Here is a 19,145-nt window from a genome sequence, read left to right as displayed (position 1 = left end):
ATATACATATATATATATATATATATATATGTATATATATGTATGTATGTATATATATATATATATATATATGTATGTATATATATGTATGTATGTATATATATATATATATATATATATATATATATATATACATATATATATGTGTATATATATAAATGAGAGAGAGAGAGAGAGAGAGAGAGAGAGAGAGAGAGAGAGAGAATTAAAGTTGAAAAAAAAAATATTTAAAACTTAATTTTCCAAATTTTAACGTATTCGAAACTTGAAGCTTATCATTTCAAACTCAAAATCCTCATAATTTCCCGTTCCTTGTGAACACAAAACTCCAAATTCCAATTTTGTCAAATGCCTTGAAGCCTCCTGGAGTCTGTTTACCTTTTCATTTCAAGACTTTCACCAACTATAAAAAACTGAAAAAAAATCTTTATTCTCAGGATGCATGAAAGCACTATATGAAATTTCCCAAAACATCTTTTAAAACCTTAAAAAAAATAAAAAAGACAAAAGTTCATTCCGATACGAAAACTATTTTAATTTTCCTCTTTAAAACTTTCGAGGAATTTTTAACTGTGTATGTATTGCAACAATCCGTATACTGTGACTTATCAACCTATCGGTTACCAGGTTCACCTTATCAGTGGAATACCCCAAGATCGATTATAGGAAGGTAAACAGCTCTTTTAGGACACACCAAAATCAAAACTATTTCTTTTCTTCACTGGGCTATTTTTCCTAATTGGAGCCTTTGGGTTTATGGCATTCTGCTTCCCCAAGTAGGGTTGTAACTTAGCTAATGATGATATTCATATATAATAATAATAATAATAATAATATTAATAATAATAATAATAATTTTCCCCCAGTTATAAGACTGGCGTTTCGCAATTAACATGGCAGAGTGCGTTAAACAAGCAACTTCATACCATATAAAAAAATCTGTAAAACGATAACTATCCACTTTTAGAATTTCCACTTAGTAACGAATTCATTTATTCTATTTATATAAATTTTCCTGATTTTAAAATGTTGTCATTTCTCTAAAATTGAATAATCAAAATACATTAACGTCATACTTGTGTATAGCGCATAATTTCACATCTTATACTTCTTTAAAAAATTTGAACAGCTATTAACATTTGACTATAAAGATGTGTCTCTTAAGAAATAAATTGTGATTTTTGCTATAGCTTAATTTTGAGATCTTGAACATTACTTACTTACGTTTACTAGTCTATAGCATTTTTGTTTTATGATATTACCGAATTTTTAGTACTTTCCGGCGATCCCACGTCATGAAAATTTCCCCATCTTGCGTTTTGCCTCCCGAGTATTCCATCAAGTTTTAGCTTTCAGGGAGTAGGTCTTGTGTTTTCCTTCTCCATTCAGAGATATTTCCATCCCAAATTTTTCATTTCATCATCTTCCTTTCAATTTCAAATACTAAAAACCTGACGCATTACTTGCGCATCGTCACTTCGACTTCCACCTCAAAATTCTAATTTCATCTTCTTCCTTTTAGTTTCTAATACTTAACAACCGACCCCTAAATTGAGCATCGTCACTAAGGTAAACAACCCTTGTAATTTTCCATTGTAATCCAAATAACCCGGATCCCCCCCCCCCCACCCCTTTTTACTTCGCTGACTAATACCTAATGACGTCAAATGATCAAGCAAACTTCCTAGACTCGGATGATACAAAGGAGTAACTGGCTTCTCTTGTCGTCAACGGAGCTTTAAGGAAATGGCCGTATGCTGTAATGAATAAATAAGATTTGCCTTGAAATCTTAACAACGCAAACAGGAAGAATGTTCTTAAAACAAAGTAACATTCAACGGTATGTGTCATGTTTCATGTTGTGGTGCAATCCGTTAAAAAAAATTAAGTTTATCCATATTAAAGGCCATATCATTATTACCAGCTAAGCTATAACCTTAGCTGGAAAAAGAAGATGCTATAAGCCCAAGGGTTCCAACAGGGAAAATAGTTCAGTGAGGAAAGCAGACAAGGGAACAAAGAATAGTCTGCCTGAGTGTACCCTAAACTGAGAGAACTCTAACCCAAGACGGTGAAAGATCATGGTATATAGGCTACGGCACTACACAAGGATAGAGAACGCTGGCTTGATTTTGTAGTATCCTTCTTCTAGAAGAGCTGCTTACCCCAACGGGCGACTGGTGCCTTGGCCAACCTACTACTATTATTGCAGGAATTAAATATTTTCCCTCACCCATTTTCTGGAAATTAAAACTAAGGGAACTAGCAATTTCATGACAAACTTTAGTTTACCCTAAAATACTACCTTTTTGTAAAAGTAATATGCAAAATTCACAAAAGAAAAAAGGTGAAACACGTAATTAAAAAGGAGACAGTTCCATCTCCTAGAAAAAAAAAATAATGATTTTTATGTACACAATAGTTGTAATTAACTGATTGAAAAGAAAGGCACAAATTAAACTAAACACAATCCTCGTACTGAATGATAAACTTCATCGAACATATGGTTTGAAGGTGATTTATATATATATATATATATATATACATATAATATATATGATATATTATATATATATATATATATATATTATATATAAATATATAATATATCATATATATATATATATATATATGTATATATATATAATATGTATATATAATATATATATATATATATATATATAAATATATATATATATATATATATATGCATACATATATATATATATATATATATATATATATATCTTAAAGTATTCCATCGCAAAATTCACAAAAGATATCACCCATTTTATCAAACCTACTGAACAACGGAGTTTCGTCTAGAAACAGACATTATCAAACAAAATATGCATTAGAACTACTTCATAAACAATGGCTCAGCTAAACAAAAGCTTAATGACAGATTCACCGGAGCGGGAGAAAAAAAAAAAAAAAAAAAAAAAAAACACGGGAGCCTGTTCCATCCTGATCTATGGCAGAGCATGGCAACTTTAAGTGAAGAAATATAAAAAACGAAAAAAGAAGATTTTATTATTTAAGAAGTCAAGCCTGTCGCACTAATACAGACTGATTGTTCCTACAGAGAAAAAACTGGTGGACGAGGGTGAGGGACGTGGATTTCATTCTACATTATTTCCATTATTAGAGTACCAATGCCATAAAACTGACAATAATAAAAGGGTTAGATATGAGACTCGATATTATTATTATTATTATTATTATTATTATTATTATTACTTGCCAAGCTGCAACCTTAGTTTGAAAAGCAGGATGCTATAAGCCCAGGGGCCCCACAGTGAGGAAAGGAAACAAGGAAAAATAAAATATTTCAAGAACAGAAACATTAAAATTAATATTTCCTATATAAACTATAAAATCATTAACAAAACAAGAGGAAGAAAAATGTACTCTCAAGCAAGAGAACTCTAACTTAAGACAGTGGAAGACCGTAGTAGAGAGGCAGGCCCCGAACTGAATGTTGGAAATTCTAAATGCGAGTTTACCAGCCGTAAACAATCGTTTTAGCACAAGATATAGTACACCCCTACACAATACGCCAGGCATATAGCGATCATTTAAATCCTTATACAATTGCTAATTACATTTCCGGTTTAAAGCGGGATCTTAAAATCAATAAAACAGTGGGTATAATAAAAAAAATTACACTTAACGAACATATATCTCCTTGTAAAATATACATGGCATAAGCAAAATAAAAAGAAAGTTATCGAACTAAACCCTAGTGTAATTGAAGGAATCATTTTCCAAATGATGTAATTGAAGGAATCCTTTTCCAAATGATGTAATTGAAGGAATCATTCTCCAAACCAAAATCAGAATTGAAAATTGTCCAAAAGCAAAAAAAAAAAAAAAAAAAATCACAAACATAAAAATTTTGACGTAAATAAAAACAAATGGTAAGAAAATTATGACAGTCTGAATAATAGGGTAAGCTATTTTGTAAACTCTACGGTAATTGCACTGCGTGTTTAGCCTATACAACCCGTTTTCTCAGTCGGAATTTACTACAGAAAACGTATTTGCTCAAGTTGGAAAGGGGGGTAACAGTACAATTATTACATGTCATGTTATTCTTTTTAAACTCATTTCTTAAGTTCTCCTAAAATTTTACTAAATAAAAATTTTAATTCATAAAAATACATCAATGTGAAAATAAAAAGAATAGTCTTTAATGATAGAAATATACGAACATTTAAGATATTATAAGCATAATACCCCAGCTGCTCAAAATGTAATTTAAAACTAACAGCATATTAGAGTATTTTCTACATATTCGGGAACATAAATAACAAAATTCATGTAGATTAGAATAGCTAGTTGTATGTATCAATTTTCATTCGTAATTTAGCTAATGACTTTCTTTAGATTTTGCATATAGCTCTATATCACATGGGAATGAACAAATTTGTATTCTTTAAACATTTGGTGCTAAATTCTCTAAAATTATATATATCAAATCAAGAGTTCAAAATAAGACTGCATAAATAAATACTTGTGGGTTGGCGTTAATATGTAAGGTCGAATATATTTTAAAAAATGGAAAAATTGCTTACTTTAATGAAACCACTTACTTCCTTGTACCTTGCAACCAGTTTTAGTAACCCAGCTTTAAACTTATATCATAATATAGTTTCTTTAGAATCCGTAATCTAGACGAACTAAGATGCAATTTTGTAAGGGGTAGAATCGGCATGAACGATATTCTTTCAAAAATCCATTGGATCACTAACTCCATTGTAATGAAATCATTGTTCTTTTGAATGTACACCATCGAACTATACAAATATACCGCCTGTAACACCAATAAAAGTTGTGTGTATTTCATTATAACAATTCTCCAATTTTCACTGTTGGAGCCCTTGGGCTTATAGCATCTTGCTTTTCCAACTAGGGTTGTAGCTTGGCTGCTGCTACTACTACTACTACTACTACTACTACTACTACTACTACTAATAATAATAATAATAATGATAATGATAATAATAATAATAATAATCACATAATGCATACAATGATTTCTCTCCCTTTCTGGGTCACGTTTCTTTCTAAAAGCAATTTGTGATATTGTTAACCTACAAACTCATTTATATTTTTATTTGTTGACGACTCTCGTGTCTCGACGTAATATGACTCGCCGGAAAATTGTAGTTTTAAAATGAATTAAATCGTATAATCTAATATAATATAAACTTCAAAAGTTCAAACTTGCAGAAAATGTTTTTATGTTGACCAGACTGACATAAGTCTCTCTCTATACCTTATATATGAAAGATCTGTTTTAATGCTGTTACTGTTCTTAAATTATTTTATTTTCTTATTTCTTTTCTTACAGTTAATTTATTTCCTTATTCCCTTTCCTCACTGGGCTATTTTTCCTTGTTGGAGCCATTGGACTTATAGCATCCTGCTTTTTCAAATATATGGTTGTAGCTTGGCTAATAATGATACTACTACTACTACTACTACTACTACTACTACTACTACTACTACTAATAATAATAATAATAATAATAATATATCTGGGCATTAAGAAGCAAAGAAATCTATAACGGGAGAAAAATTCGAGCATGATCCTTTGTAAAATTTCAAGAAACGTGACTCATATTCTTTATCCTGATAGAAGTCACAATAAAGGACTCACTTTATCAGACGACTTAACATAGTCTACTCATGATGACATACCCAGCGGTTTAAGGGCAGCTCATGAATTGTAAATGGAAGGGACAGTGATATTGGCCTATAAAGCAGGACAATGCCTTAGAGACTGACCATATATACATATATTCAGCGGCTAAGCCCCTCTCCACCCAAGCTAGAAATCTGGGACCAAGGAGGGTCAAGCAATGTCTGCTGATGACTCACAAGATAGACGTATAGGCTCACCCGAACACCCTTTCCTTAGCTCAGAAGAAGGGTGAGGTTGCAGCAATTGTATAAAAAAACAGCTTGCTATACAATTGCATAAAAACACCGCTGACAATGCATAACATCCGAGATGACACTGCAATTGCATACCAACCCAGCTGACATTGCTATTGCATAACAACCCAGCTGATACTGCTATTGGATAACAACCCAGCTGACACTGCTATTATATAACAACCAAGCTGACATTGCAATTGCATTACCCAGCCAATATTGCAATTGAGCTAACATTGCAATTTATAAAACCCAGCTGACACTGTAACTGCAAGACACCCCGGCTGACAGTATAATTGCATATGTTTTCAGGTGACATTGCAATTGCATAACAACCCAGCTGGCTTTGCAATTGTATAACCCTGCCGACCTTGAAATTACTTAACCAAGAAGACATTGCTATTTTATAATCTAGCTAATGTTACAAATGAAAAACAGCCCAGCTGAAATTGAAACTGCACAGGTAGGTAGGTAGTAGGTTGGCCAGGGCAACAGTCGCCCATTGAGATACTACCGCTAGAGTGTTATGTGGTCCTTTGACTGGCCAGACAGTACTATATTGGATCCTTCTCTCTGGTTACGGTTCTTTCCCTTTACCTACACAGACAACGAATAGTCTGGCCTATTCTTTACATATTCTCCTCTGTCCTCATACACCTGACAACACTGAGATTACCAAACAATTCTTCTTCACCCAACGGGTTAACTACGGCAATTTAATTGTTCAGTGGCTACTCTCTTCTTGGTAATGGCAGAAGAGACTCTTTAGCTATGGTTAGCAGCTCTTCTAGGAGAAGGAAACTCCAAAATCAAACCATTGTTCTCTAGTCTTGGGTAGTGCTATAGCCTCTGTACTATGGTCTTCCACTGTCTTGGATGAGAGTTCTCTTGCTTGAGGGTACACTCGGGCACACTGTTCTATATAGTTTCTCTTCCTCTTGTTTTGTTTTAATTTTTATTGTTTATATAGGAAATATTTATTTTAATGTTACTATTCTAAAATTATTTATTTTTCCTTGTTTCCTTCCTCACTGGGCTATTTTCCCTGTTGGAGCCCCTGGGCTAATAGCATCCTGCTTTTCCAAATAGGGTTGTAGTTTAGCATTTAATAATAATTATAATAATAATAATAACAACAACTCAGCTGACAATACAATTGCATAACCCAGCTGACACTGCAACTGCATAACAAACGACCTCACATTGCAATAGCATAACCGACATGATATTGCAATTGCATAAACACCCACCTGACCAATTGCATAACAATCCAGCTGATATAACACTCGCATCGCCTCTGGTCCTCACAGTCTCCCATCTACGAAACAGTCTACCTTTGTGTGTCTCAAACCCCCCGATTCATAATTAAGCGTAGGCTCGACTAGCCCTTGGATATTCTAACAGGTGAATCATGATGCAATGTCATTGGGTCATGAAGCGACCCTAATACAAGGAGGCAATTATAATCCCATTCCAGTCAGATCTTACACTAATCAGTTCAGTTCAGTTCAGGCAGTGGCAATGGAATCGTTATACAGGTAATTTACATGTAATCTCCCTCAATAACAATCCACACAAACACACACATATATACACATATACACACACATAAATATATGTATGTATATATACATATACATATATATATACATATACATACACATACATATATATATACATATACATATACATACATATATATACATATACATACATATATATACATATACATACATATATATATATATATATATATATATATATATATATGTTCCTGCGTAATAATTTCTCTTAATACAACTTCATCTCTTTAAGATAGGGTGGCATCAGAAGAGTACTGCCTCTCGAGTTACCAACAAGTCTTTAGGGGTGAGACTGCTACCTTCACAGCCTTTCTTGAATCCAAGAAAATAATGGTACCTATTTAAAATTAGGCAAACTGCTAGGTGGTAAGAAGAGAATGATTCATGGACCTGCCGTATGTGAGTTAGGTGCTGAACCACTCAAGTAGAGTAGGTGTATTGTATGACTGCATATTAAAGATGTGAATAATAAAAACATTCAATTATGTACAAATAAATAAATATATACATAAATCCACAGGGTTGTTGTGGCCTGATTGGTAACGTCTCTGCCTGGTATTTGCCAGACGAGGGTTCGAGTCCCGTTCAGACACGTTAGTGCCTTTAGTGTTTGCAACCTCATCATCCTTGTTAGCTACGGTTGGGGGGGGGGGGTTAGGGGAGCCTATAGGTCTATCTCTTGAGTCATCAGCAGCCATTGCCTGGCCTTCCCTGGTCCTAGCTTGGGCGCGAATCATATAATATATGGTCATTCTCTAGGGCATTGTCCTGCATGATAGAGCAATGTCACTGTCTCTTGCCTCTGCCATTCATGAGCAACCTTAAAACCTTTGAACATATATATATACAATAGTAAAACTATATTAAAAAAAAAATAACTAGCACCAGAACAAAAGTGTAAACGGTATGATTAAATCAAAAGGAATAACTAAAAAGATGTAATTCATGAGAATATTTGCGAACCTGCGTTTATTGACGACGTACATTCAAGAAGATAAAGATTTAGCATCCAAAACAAGTCGAGAAAGTGTTCAGAATGCATCTCACGTCTCGTGAAAATCAGGCATCTTGTTTCAGGTTGATTACCTGAAACTTTCTTTTCCCAGCTTTAGCAACTTTTTAATACTTTATATTATAATACTATATATAATTCATAATAAATCAGTGACTAATTAATATTATAAAAGTGACTAAAATATATTCCTTATCAAGGTAAGAAATAAAACAAGAATGAAATCGAACACGTAATGACAAATTATCTGTATTATTAACGAAATACCCTGATTAATCTACACCAAATACACAGGGAAAATAACAAAACAACTTATTTACATAACCTAATACTCCAATGAAACGAAATTATAACGCAAAAAAACAACGTTAAAAAACACGGTACTAAATTCTCTCCAACGTAATACCAAAGGACTTATGACATATACTGTACCTATGATAAAACTAAAATAAGGTCAACCAATGGGACAGCATCAATCGATAATAATTTCCTGGCAGCAGGACACCAAACCCTAATCTGATCACTAACCAATTTCCTCGGGAGTTTCTCCCTGCATCGAATCTATCGACTCCCTGAGACCCGATCAGCGGATTATTCAATTTCGTGTCCTTGCTGCCCCGGGGAGTCACCCCAACAGCTTCATTTTACATTAAAGGTTTAAAGTTGACTCAAGAATGGTTAGGACAAGGGACAGGACAAAGCCCTGGATACATATGATAAGCGCCCAAGCTACCTCTCTTTCAGCTTGGACCAGGGAGAGACAGGCAATGGGTGCTGATGACTCAGCAGGAAGACCTATAGGCTCTCCCAAAACCATCCATTCCTACCTCACAAGGATAACGAGGTTGCAATCACCACTGGTAACTAGAGAAGAAATTTGGACAAGGGAGACCCAGGCAATGGCTGCCCTAGGCTCCCCCAAACCACCCACCCCTAGCTCACAAGGATGGTGAGCTTGCAGACACCATTGGAAACTATAAAGGAAATTTGGACCAGGGAGAGCCAGGCAATGGCTGCTGATTACTCGGCAAATAATTCTATATAAGACTACCCAAAACCACCCATCCCTATCTCACAAGGATGGCGAGGTTGCAGTCCCCCCTGGAAACTTTAGAGGAAATTTGAACCAGGGAGAGCCACGCAATGGCTGCTGATGACTCAGTAGATACCCCTAGGCTCCCCCAAACCACCCACACCCTCTCTCACAAGGATAGTGAGGTTGCAGACACTACTAGAAACTATCGAGGGAATTGGAAATAGTCGAATAACAGCATTCAGTGATTGTACCTTTCCTTTAACTGGCAAACTTTGGAATTCTTTCAGAACATTCGTTTTCTGACTCAACTTTCCTTCCTCTAAGTCTAAGGGTTATGTCAGTCAGTTCATTCTTCATCAAGCACCACCCTTTTATCATCTTAACCTGAAATCTAATGCAAGCAGTGACATCATGATTGTCTTTCAAATACAGTTACGTATTGCCTAGCTTTCGCCACAGGTTACATGGTTAAGCTGACCACTGCTTCAGCTACAGCCTGGAATTATTTCAGTTTTCTATGTTTGTTTCCTGCTGTAGCCTATTATTATTATTATTATTATTATAACCCAAGCTACAACCCTGGTTGGAAAAGCTGAATCCCGCACTAATCATAAATGCCACGATGTTATAGACTACTAAAGGCGCTTTGGTGGGATAGACCTTATAGCAGATATTAATTCTATCTCATCCTTAATCTAAATTTCCAATACCGAATCATAACCCAAAATAGAGTTTAAATTATTATGTCAAGAACGTATTGAATTTTCACAAAATAAAATTCTAATATTGATATAAAAATGTAATGAGACATTAAATTAAATGAAAATAAAAAAAAAGTCTTAAACTTTTCATAACTTTATGAATATTCATCAAAGCATACTATACAGCAACTAGAAATGCACAGAGTGAAGACCTCCGCCCCAGCAGCTTATTTCTCAACCTTTTGCTCGACCTTGACATTGACCTTTGACCTAGGACTTTTAGCATTGAATCACTTCTACGTCTCAACATAACAATTAATCCCCGAAAGTTTCACTACTCCATGAGTAAAATTGTAGTCAGGAAGTTGTTCACAAACAAACAAACAAATACTTAAACGGGGTGGAAAACATAACCTGCTCCCAACTTCGTTGGCGGAGATAATTACTTAGAATGACAAAATTCCCAAACAGATGTACCTAATAATTAAATGAATTTTTACCTAATTATACGCTGGCTGTATATTAAAAAACTGGCTAACTAATAAACCATACTACAGCAAAAAAAAATTATAAGTATTTATTCAAATAACCATTTAATACGTAAACTATTTCATCTCCAACTTCCAGTATGCAAACCACAAACTCTAAACACAATATGAATATTAAACTCGACGTTGAGATGACACGAGCCAAAAGTATATTTACTCCCCCTAACTTGAACGTGATGTTTGTTTTAAAGGATGCAACAGTCAACATGGACCAATGCCATTGGACTAATAGCATTTAAATCAGTTTTGAAATAACAAGCAAAGAACCTCTTAAAAATAGATAAATAAAAATGGGAATACAGATATTTGTATAACTATCATGAAAACTAAAATTGTCATTCAATTAAAATCAAGATAATAAATATTTCCAATAAGAACTTCGAAAAATTAAAAACAAAATAAAAATGGAATACAGATATTTGTATAACTATCATAAAAAGTAAAATTGTCATTCAATTAAAATCAAGATAAAAATATTTCCAATAAGAACTTAAAAAAATTAAAAACAAAACAAAAATGGAATACAGATATTTGCATAACTATCATAAAAACTAAAATTGTCATTCAATTAAAAGTAAGATAAAAAATATTTCCAATACGAACATAAAAAAATTAAAAACAAAACAAAAATGGAATACAGATATTTGTACAATTATCATAAAAAGTACAACTGTCATTCAATTAAAATCAAGATAAAAAATATTTCCAATAAAAATTTCGAAAAATTAAAAACAAAGCAAAAATGGAATACAGATATTTGTATAACTATCATAAAAACTAGAATTGTCATTCAATTAAAATCAAGATAAAAAATATTTCCAATAAAAATTTCGAAAAATTAAAAACAAAGCAAAAATGGAATACAGATATTTGTATAACTATCATAAAAACTAGAATTGTCATTCAATTAAAATCAAGATAATAAATATTTCCAATAAGAACTTCGAAAAATTAAAATCAAAACAAAAATGGAATACAGATATTTATCATAAAAACTAAAATTGTCATTCAATTAAAATCAAGATAAAAAATATTTCCAATAAGAACTTCGTAAAATTAAAAAAAAAAATGGAATACAGATATTTGTATAACTATCATAAAAACTAAAATTGTCATTCAATTAAAATCAAGATAATAAATATTTCCAATAAGAACTTCGTAAAATTAAAAACAAAACAAAAATGGAATACAGATATTTGTATAACTATCATAAAAACTAAAATTGTCATTCAATTAGAATCAAAATCAAAATATTTCCAATAACAATAAGGTATGGATGCAAAAAAAAACTTGGTACGAGATAATGGACGACTAGAAGTTGATAGTTGCCGATTGCTGAGGGATATACATTCTTTTTGTATCTGCACAAAAGGCAACAACAAAGCCTTTGTCAAGGATATTCCACAAGTCATGGTAGCAGAGTTAGAAATTTTGTGCAACAATGCTACAATAGATGGTACAGCTGTAAGGCATTGACATTCATTCCCTCTCTCTCTCTCTCTCTCTCCTCTCTCTCTCTCTCTCTCTCCTCTCTCTCTCTCTCTCTCTCTCTCTCTCTCTCTCTCTCTCTCTCTCTCTCTCTCTGCAAACAAAGAATGGCCAAAACATAGGTACTGTCATATAAATTTAAGAGAATGTAGTCGTGAAAGCTTATGCACTGCAACTGTGCATTCAATAAATTAAAATGAAATATACCGATATGAAAAATTCTTTTGGAAAGAATGCTATTAAAAATGATAATAATAATAATAATAATAATAATAATAATAATAATAATACTGAAAAACGTGACCTTAGGTATGGGAATAGTATTGAAATATAAATGTCACTTTCAAAAACGTTTTCCTGCGTTAACATGATCTTAATTATATATAAAAGTCATCTAAATCCCAGATACAAACTTTATGAAAAATTTAAAGAATTAAAAAATGAAAGTCTTCAAGGAAACAGTGTAATTACTGTTCAGTATGTCGCTTCATGTCCCTTTTTGCCCACTAAAAAGATCTTTACAAAGTAAAAAAATTAAACATCTTGAGAAATAGATGATGGAATTTATATATATATATATATATATATATATATATATATATATATATATATATATATATATATATATATATATACACACACATATACACACACACACACACACACACACACATATATATATATATATATATATATATATATATATATATGCACACACACATATATATAGATATATATATATATATATATATATATATATATATATATATATATATATATATATATATATATATATATACATATTACTTATCCGACATAAAACTGCCCGTGACAGATATTTAAATGTACAATCCACAGGAAACAGTTAGTAAAAGACCAGGTACCAAGCGCCTTCGTGTATTACGTCCACTTCTACAGGGTACCCAGAAAAAGTGTACGTAATACACGAAAGCGCTTGCTACCTGGTCTTTCACTAACTGTTTCCTGTGGATTTTACACATATTATATAGATATTTATATATATATATATATATATATATATATATATATATATATATATATATATATGTATATATATATGTATTTATATATATGTGTATATATATATATATATATATATATATATATATATATATATATATATACACATGCATATATATATACATATACACACACATATATATGCATATATATATATATATATATATATATATATACATATATATATATACATACATGCATAATATATATACATAAGTACTGTCAACCTACGCGCAATAAGAGGCACCACCATCATCCCTATTCATCTCCCCCTTAACATCGAGCATCCTACGCATCTGCATAAAACAAATCCTGCCAACAACACCAACATCTGCAGCATGATAATCATGTTCCCTCGGCTGGTATCGACAGGGAGACACAACAGGCTATGCTTGGACTCGGCTGACTGACTCCTGAAGGGGTCGCCTCCTTTAAAAAGACCTTTGCCATGAGAAAAACAATCTCCACCTTTAGGATTCGTCATCCGATTCATTTCGAACGTTGGGTACTTTCTTTAAGTTGGTTAATGTTCGTGCGATGGTAGAAACAAACGTTCGTACAGTGATGGAAACAAACGTTCGAATGATGATGGAAACAAACGTTCGTACAATGGTGTAAACAAATGTTCGAATAATGATGGAAACAAACGTTCCAATAATGATGGAAACGAGTATTCGAAAAATGAAGAAAATAAATATTAGAATAATGATGGAAACAAATATTCGCATAATAAAGGAAACAAACGTTCGTACAATGGTGTAAACAAATGTTCGAATGATGAAGGAAACAAACGTTCGAATAATGATGGAAATAAACGTTCAAATAATGGTGGAAACAAACGTAGCGAATAATGGAAATAAAAGTTCGAATAATAATAGAAATAAAAGTTCGAATAATAATGGAAACAAACGTTCGAACAATGAAATAAAGTTGTGGTGGTCTGTTGGTAACGTCCTTGCTTGTAAGTTCCTTTGATCGCTGCAACCTCACCATCGTTGTGAGCTAAGGATGGGGCGTCTATATGCTTACTTACAGAGTCATTAGCAGCCATTGTCTGGCCCTCCCTTGTCCTGGCGTGGGTGGTAATGGGGTATGGGGGCTGATCATAAGTATATATGGTCACACTCTCTGACATCGTACTGCTTGCTTGGACAATATCACTGTCCCTTGCCCTGCCATTCATGAGCGGTCTTTAAGCTACAAATGTTTGAACAATGGTTAAATAAATAATAATGCTTTAATTTTTTTTTTAAAGAATTAACTTTACTCTGTTTTTGAGGTGGAAAAAACATTAATTTCAGAATTACAACCTTTTTCGTCCTTTCATTATGAAAATCAGGTTGCTAAATTGCGCAGAATTCTGATTTGGGAAAAACAAAACCTTGTGCGAAATCTTACAAGATAAGAAACAAGCATTAAGAAAATGCCCGAAATTGCTCTCAATCTCCAAAGCCACAGAAAAGTTTGCATCTCTCAGCAAAAATGCAACACTTCTTTGCCTTTCTAAATATATAAGTCTTTCTTAGTTTTCAAGTCTTGGGAAAAAGAAATATTAACAATAATTAGAATTACTATGTTATACGGAGGGGTCAAAACGCCAAATCTCGACCCTAAGGGTGTTATACATTGTATATAAGTATCTTTATAATGCATTCAGTTTAAAAATACTATCTTCAACACAACCAATATAACATAAAAGATTAAAACAAAAAAAACCTTAAACGGCCATAGTTTTGCAGTTGCACAGAAGTTTATTCTTGTCGAATTTGGCAAAAATGTACGAATATGATAATTGAAAAACATTAATTTAATCAATTCTTTTATTCCCTGTACACATATTGACTTGCAAAGTTTATTTAGAATGAAACCGTAGATAAATCAAGAGTAAATTAGTTTACATTTTACAATACTATTCGCGCAAACTGGCGAGTTATCTGGACGTTGAGAAACCAAAAGAATTTAATTTCCATTAGAAAGTCAAAGCGGAACAGATTACTCGAAAATAGGTCTCTTCTACAAAGAGGCTCGAAAACATATGGAGCCAAGAACTTCATTCTAATATATTTTTTACTGAAACATGACCCCTCCTACCATCTCTTATACTTAGTGACTCAAAAATATTTGGAACCAGCAACTTCATCTTAAAATGTTTACCGAAACCACCACGACACCCACTCCCAAATTAATAACTTGAAAATCTCTCTTCTACATAAGAGACTCAAAAACATATAGGGCTAGGAACTCCTTCAAAAATGTTTCTCGAAACATCCCCCACATAGAATCTTTTACTTAAGATACTCAAAAACATGAGAAGCCAGCAACTTCCCCTTAAAATGTTTACCGAAATAGCCTTTTCCCCCTCCCCCCAACTGTTTCTTCTACTTAGAGACTCAAAAACATATGACGACAACTTCATCATATAATTCAGAGACAACTGTAAAATCTACAGGTGTCCCTTTTTGAACTACCTTCTTCAAGAGAGAGAGAGAGAGAAAAAAAAATTCTCATTTTGCAATATAAAATACATATAGTGTAAACAACAGACATCATAAAAAAATCCAAAAAATAATAAATAGTAAATTTGGGAAACTAAAGCAAAAGACTTACCCCAGAGGAGTCATTGCAAATAGGAAGTTTGAAGGAAAATGCGTTGCTCAGCAAATCTCCTTTCATCTTCAAATAATTGATTTTTCCAGATCACCTTCGTGGTAATTTCTCGCCTTTCAAGCTGAGATGCCAGTTAGACATACAGGTAAAGCAACAAGTTACGTGACTTGAGTGTTCTTTTCTTGTATTAAAGTAATATATTAAGTTATAATCACTTTCCACGTATTACAGGCTTAAATGTGCTTGAGAGTTTAAGCCTATATAATCCACGTTTAATGAAAGTCTTCGCAAGAATTGTGGTCAGACACTATTAGAATAAAGAATGAAATCAGACACCCATTAAAACTTCACAAACTCATAAAAAATGCGAGAAAGCTGTTTACTATCACTTCTCGAGTTTTTTTCATACAAATTTACTAAATACTTTGATAAAATAGTTCCATAAAATATAAATTTCGATATTGCTAACTTATGAAACGTCACTATAAAAATGTCAAACGAGAAAGTCCCAATACACTTATACAATAGTCTTCAAAATCATTAAGGGGATAATCTGTTTATAATAAGAAATCAAATCTGTAAGACCAACTAAAAATTAGCTCTAATAGAAAAAAAGTCACCGTAAATTAGATATGCACTATACTTAATGAAGCTCAACACAGACATCGTAAATCAAATATAATTTTAGGAAATCAAATTTAATTTACCAGAAATTTATAGAGCTGATATCACAAACTTAAATATAGTAAACAGTTACTGCATCTAACACAACACAGAATTCTGAAGTAGAAAAAAATTAAGAGGAATCCATTGAAATTTCATATTAATCTATAAAATACCACAAGGTCACAGTGAATTATATATTCACTACCCTAAATAATGCTCAACATTAACATAGTGAATCCAATATAAATTTAGGAAACACAGAAATTCACCAAAAACTTAAAAGAGCTAATGTCCCACACAGTTAACAGTTACTACAGCTCACATTACACAGAATTCTGAAGTAGAAAAGCCATCAAGGGGGAATCCACTTAAATTTCACAGATATCTATAAAACAACATCACAATGCAGTTCAGAGGTACTCCACCTAATGGACCTCAACACAAAATGCGGCTCCTTTCCAATCTTACTGCCACGTAACCCTTGAGTATCAGGATACCGGCGGCATATCCGTCAAACACAAGAAACGCCGCTGAATGCTAACAAGTCATTCAATTGCATATCAAACCATAGGCACGTAGACCACCCCAAAGGCGTACACTCTATTAGAATCTGCAAGAACCTACAGAGCATAAAGACACCGATTTGCCAGTTTTATGAAATCTATCAAAAGGTAAAAAGTGAAGGTGTCTAATTTTAGTCCCAGTTTCATAAGAATAGATCCTCACCAGAACGTGAACCAGGCAAGCATACCCCCATTGTGTTGTCCATCCACAGCAGTGGCCTCCCCAGTAAACAGTTTAAACTAGCTGTCCCGGCCAGGGACACTGCCGTCTCTATATTGAGAGGGCAGTGGCAGGGATCGATCTGCCGTCATGCTAATGCTAGGCAAACACGTTACCACTGTACTAGCCTTGAGGCTAATTTTCCAAACAGGACACCAGATCCTTTTACTTCACGTTCCCAGAAAACCCTTTTTAAACGTGATGCCCAGGCCAAGGAAGATATCAGTATATATTATGATCAAATACAGTCCATTTTATGAAGCCTCGTATATATGAATATATTGCTAAGAAATCAGTCAAATAGGTTTGTAGTAGACATGAAGTTAGATGAGATAAGTCTCTCTCGTATCTATAGGTGACTTTGCTTCTGAATCTGGGTGTGACCAAATTATAGATAGTCTAAACACAAGTCTTGTAATTGCTTGGATGTAGTATTCACAGAATCCTTTAGTGACATAACTTATTCCTCAGGTGTGACTTCTGATCGTGTTCTAGGTTACATAATCAGAGCTTAGCAGTCACTCCATAAACGTCATACAATTCCAAAATAAATACTGCATCTCAAGAAGAATTGAAAGGAATTCGAGTGATCTTCTATTTGATTTTAGTTGCTGAAGAAAGTTGCGTGTCTATTGTTCCTTTAAAATAAAGTTGCCATAATAATATTATACAGAAATTCAATGGCGTTCAAGAGAAAAATCATCATTCAGTGACGATTATATACACATTTATCAGGGAAGCGGGTGTTTCATAATATTTGTGTCTTTCACTCTCTAGAAAAAGACAATTATTTTGGCTAATGTATTTGACAGTCAGCACATTAAGGAGAAACTTATATCAGATTCTTGTTTTCTGAAGCTAAACTCGCTAGTATAGCAAAATGTTTTCCGTATACTAAGTAGTGGCAATCGATATAGATTAAGCCTAGAAAAAAAAAAACTATAAAAAATTTTCATTCATTTTATCCAAAAAAAGGCACATCAATAATCTCCTGAAACCATTTTTTGATGCGACCTGGGTATTGTTTTCTCATTAACAAATACGAACCAGTTGTGCGGGAGTATGTTGTGGCTTGGTGCTAGTACAATACATTTGACAGGTGACAATAATACCTTAAGGTTTGTATTGATTGACATATTTATGTTTAAACTGTTTTACTTGTATGCTGAATTGAATCTTGCAGCTTCTCCACTGATTATGTTATGTTTTCTCTTCAAGTATTCTATTCTGTAAAAACTTGCTATTAAATTCAACACCCTTTGGCTTGGTGTGTATTAATGAATGCATTATCATGACTAACACTTGACTATCTCTTTCTTACCACAACTCAAATTGGTCTCTTTAAAACATGCACGTTTTTGGGACGTGATAAAGATCAACAACACAGCTTTATACATGTCAGTAATATCTCCCTATAGCCTCAAAGCATAAATAAAATCCTCTGGGGAATATAAGGATCTATGAAGTGAATACCTGAAGATCTGGACAGTACTGTTTACAGCATGAACAACGATTTTGGCAGCCTTGGGCCACTAAAACCGAGTTTTGCCAATCAAGAGGCTATTTCTTTATGGAGTGAAGCTGGCTCCAACACAATACCCTTTACACGTTAAGTAGGTCACTACGTGGATCAGGTTCGGAGTTTATTAGGTTAGAGAATACGGTATGGTTAATAATCTGCGCATTTAGCGAGTCTTAGGACGAAGATGTTACATTCAAAAGACTAGGTTGTAATTT

General features: G+C 33.1%; 1 protein-coding gene across 2 annotated transcripts in view; it reads right to left on the bottom strand.

The window, feature by feature from the left end:
- The window catches only part of milt (trafficking kinesin-binding protein milt), a 393,019-nt gene extending 376,828 nt beyond the window's left edge, over positions 1-16,191 (bottom strand). The window contains exon 1 of one of the 2 annotated variants that reach the window (XM_068364781.1): positions 15,960-16,191. In XM_068364781.1, coding sequence (XP_068220882.1) covers positions 15,960-16,025 — 66 coding nt within the window. In that variant the 5' untranslated portion in view covers positions 16,026-16,191. The remainder of the gene's footprint in view (positions 1-15,959) is intronic. The other variant, XM_068364782.1, reaches the window with a different exon arrangement.
- Positions 16,192-19,145: the final 2,954 nt, after the last annotated feature.

Source organism: Palaemon carinicauda, chromosome 41 (genome assembly GCF_036898095.1).
Source record: "Palaemon carinicauda isolate YSFRI2023 chromosome 41, ASM3689809v2, whole genome shotgun sequence".
NCBI lineage: Eukaryota > Metazoa > Arthropoda > Malacostraca > Decapoda > Palaemonidae > Palaemon > Palaemon carinicauda.
The sequence above is the reverse complement of the archived record's forward strand: the minus strand, read 5'-3'. Positions and strand labels throughout refer to the sequence as shown.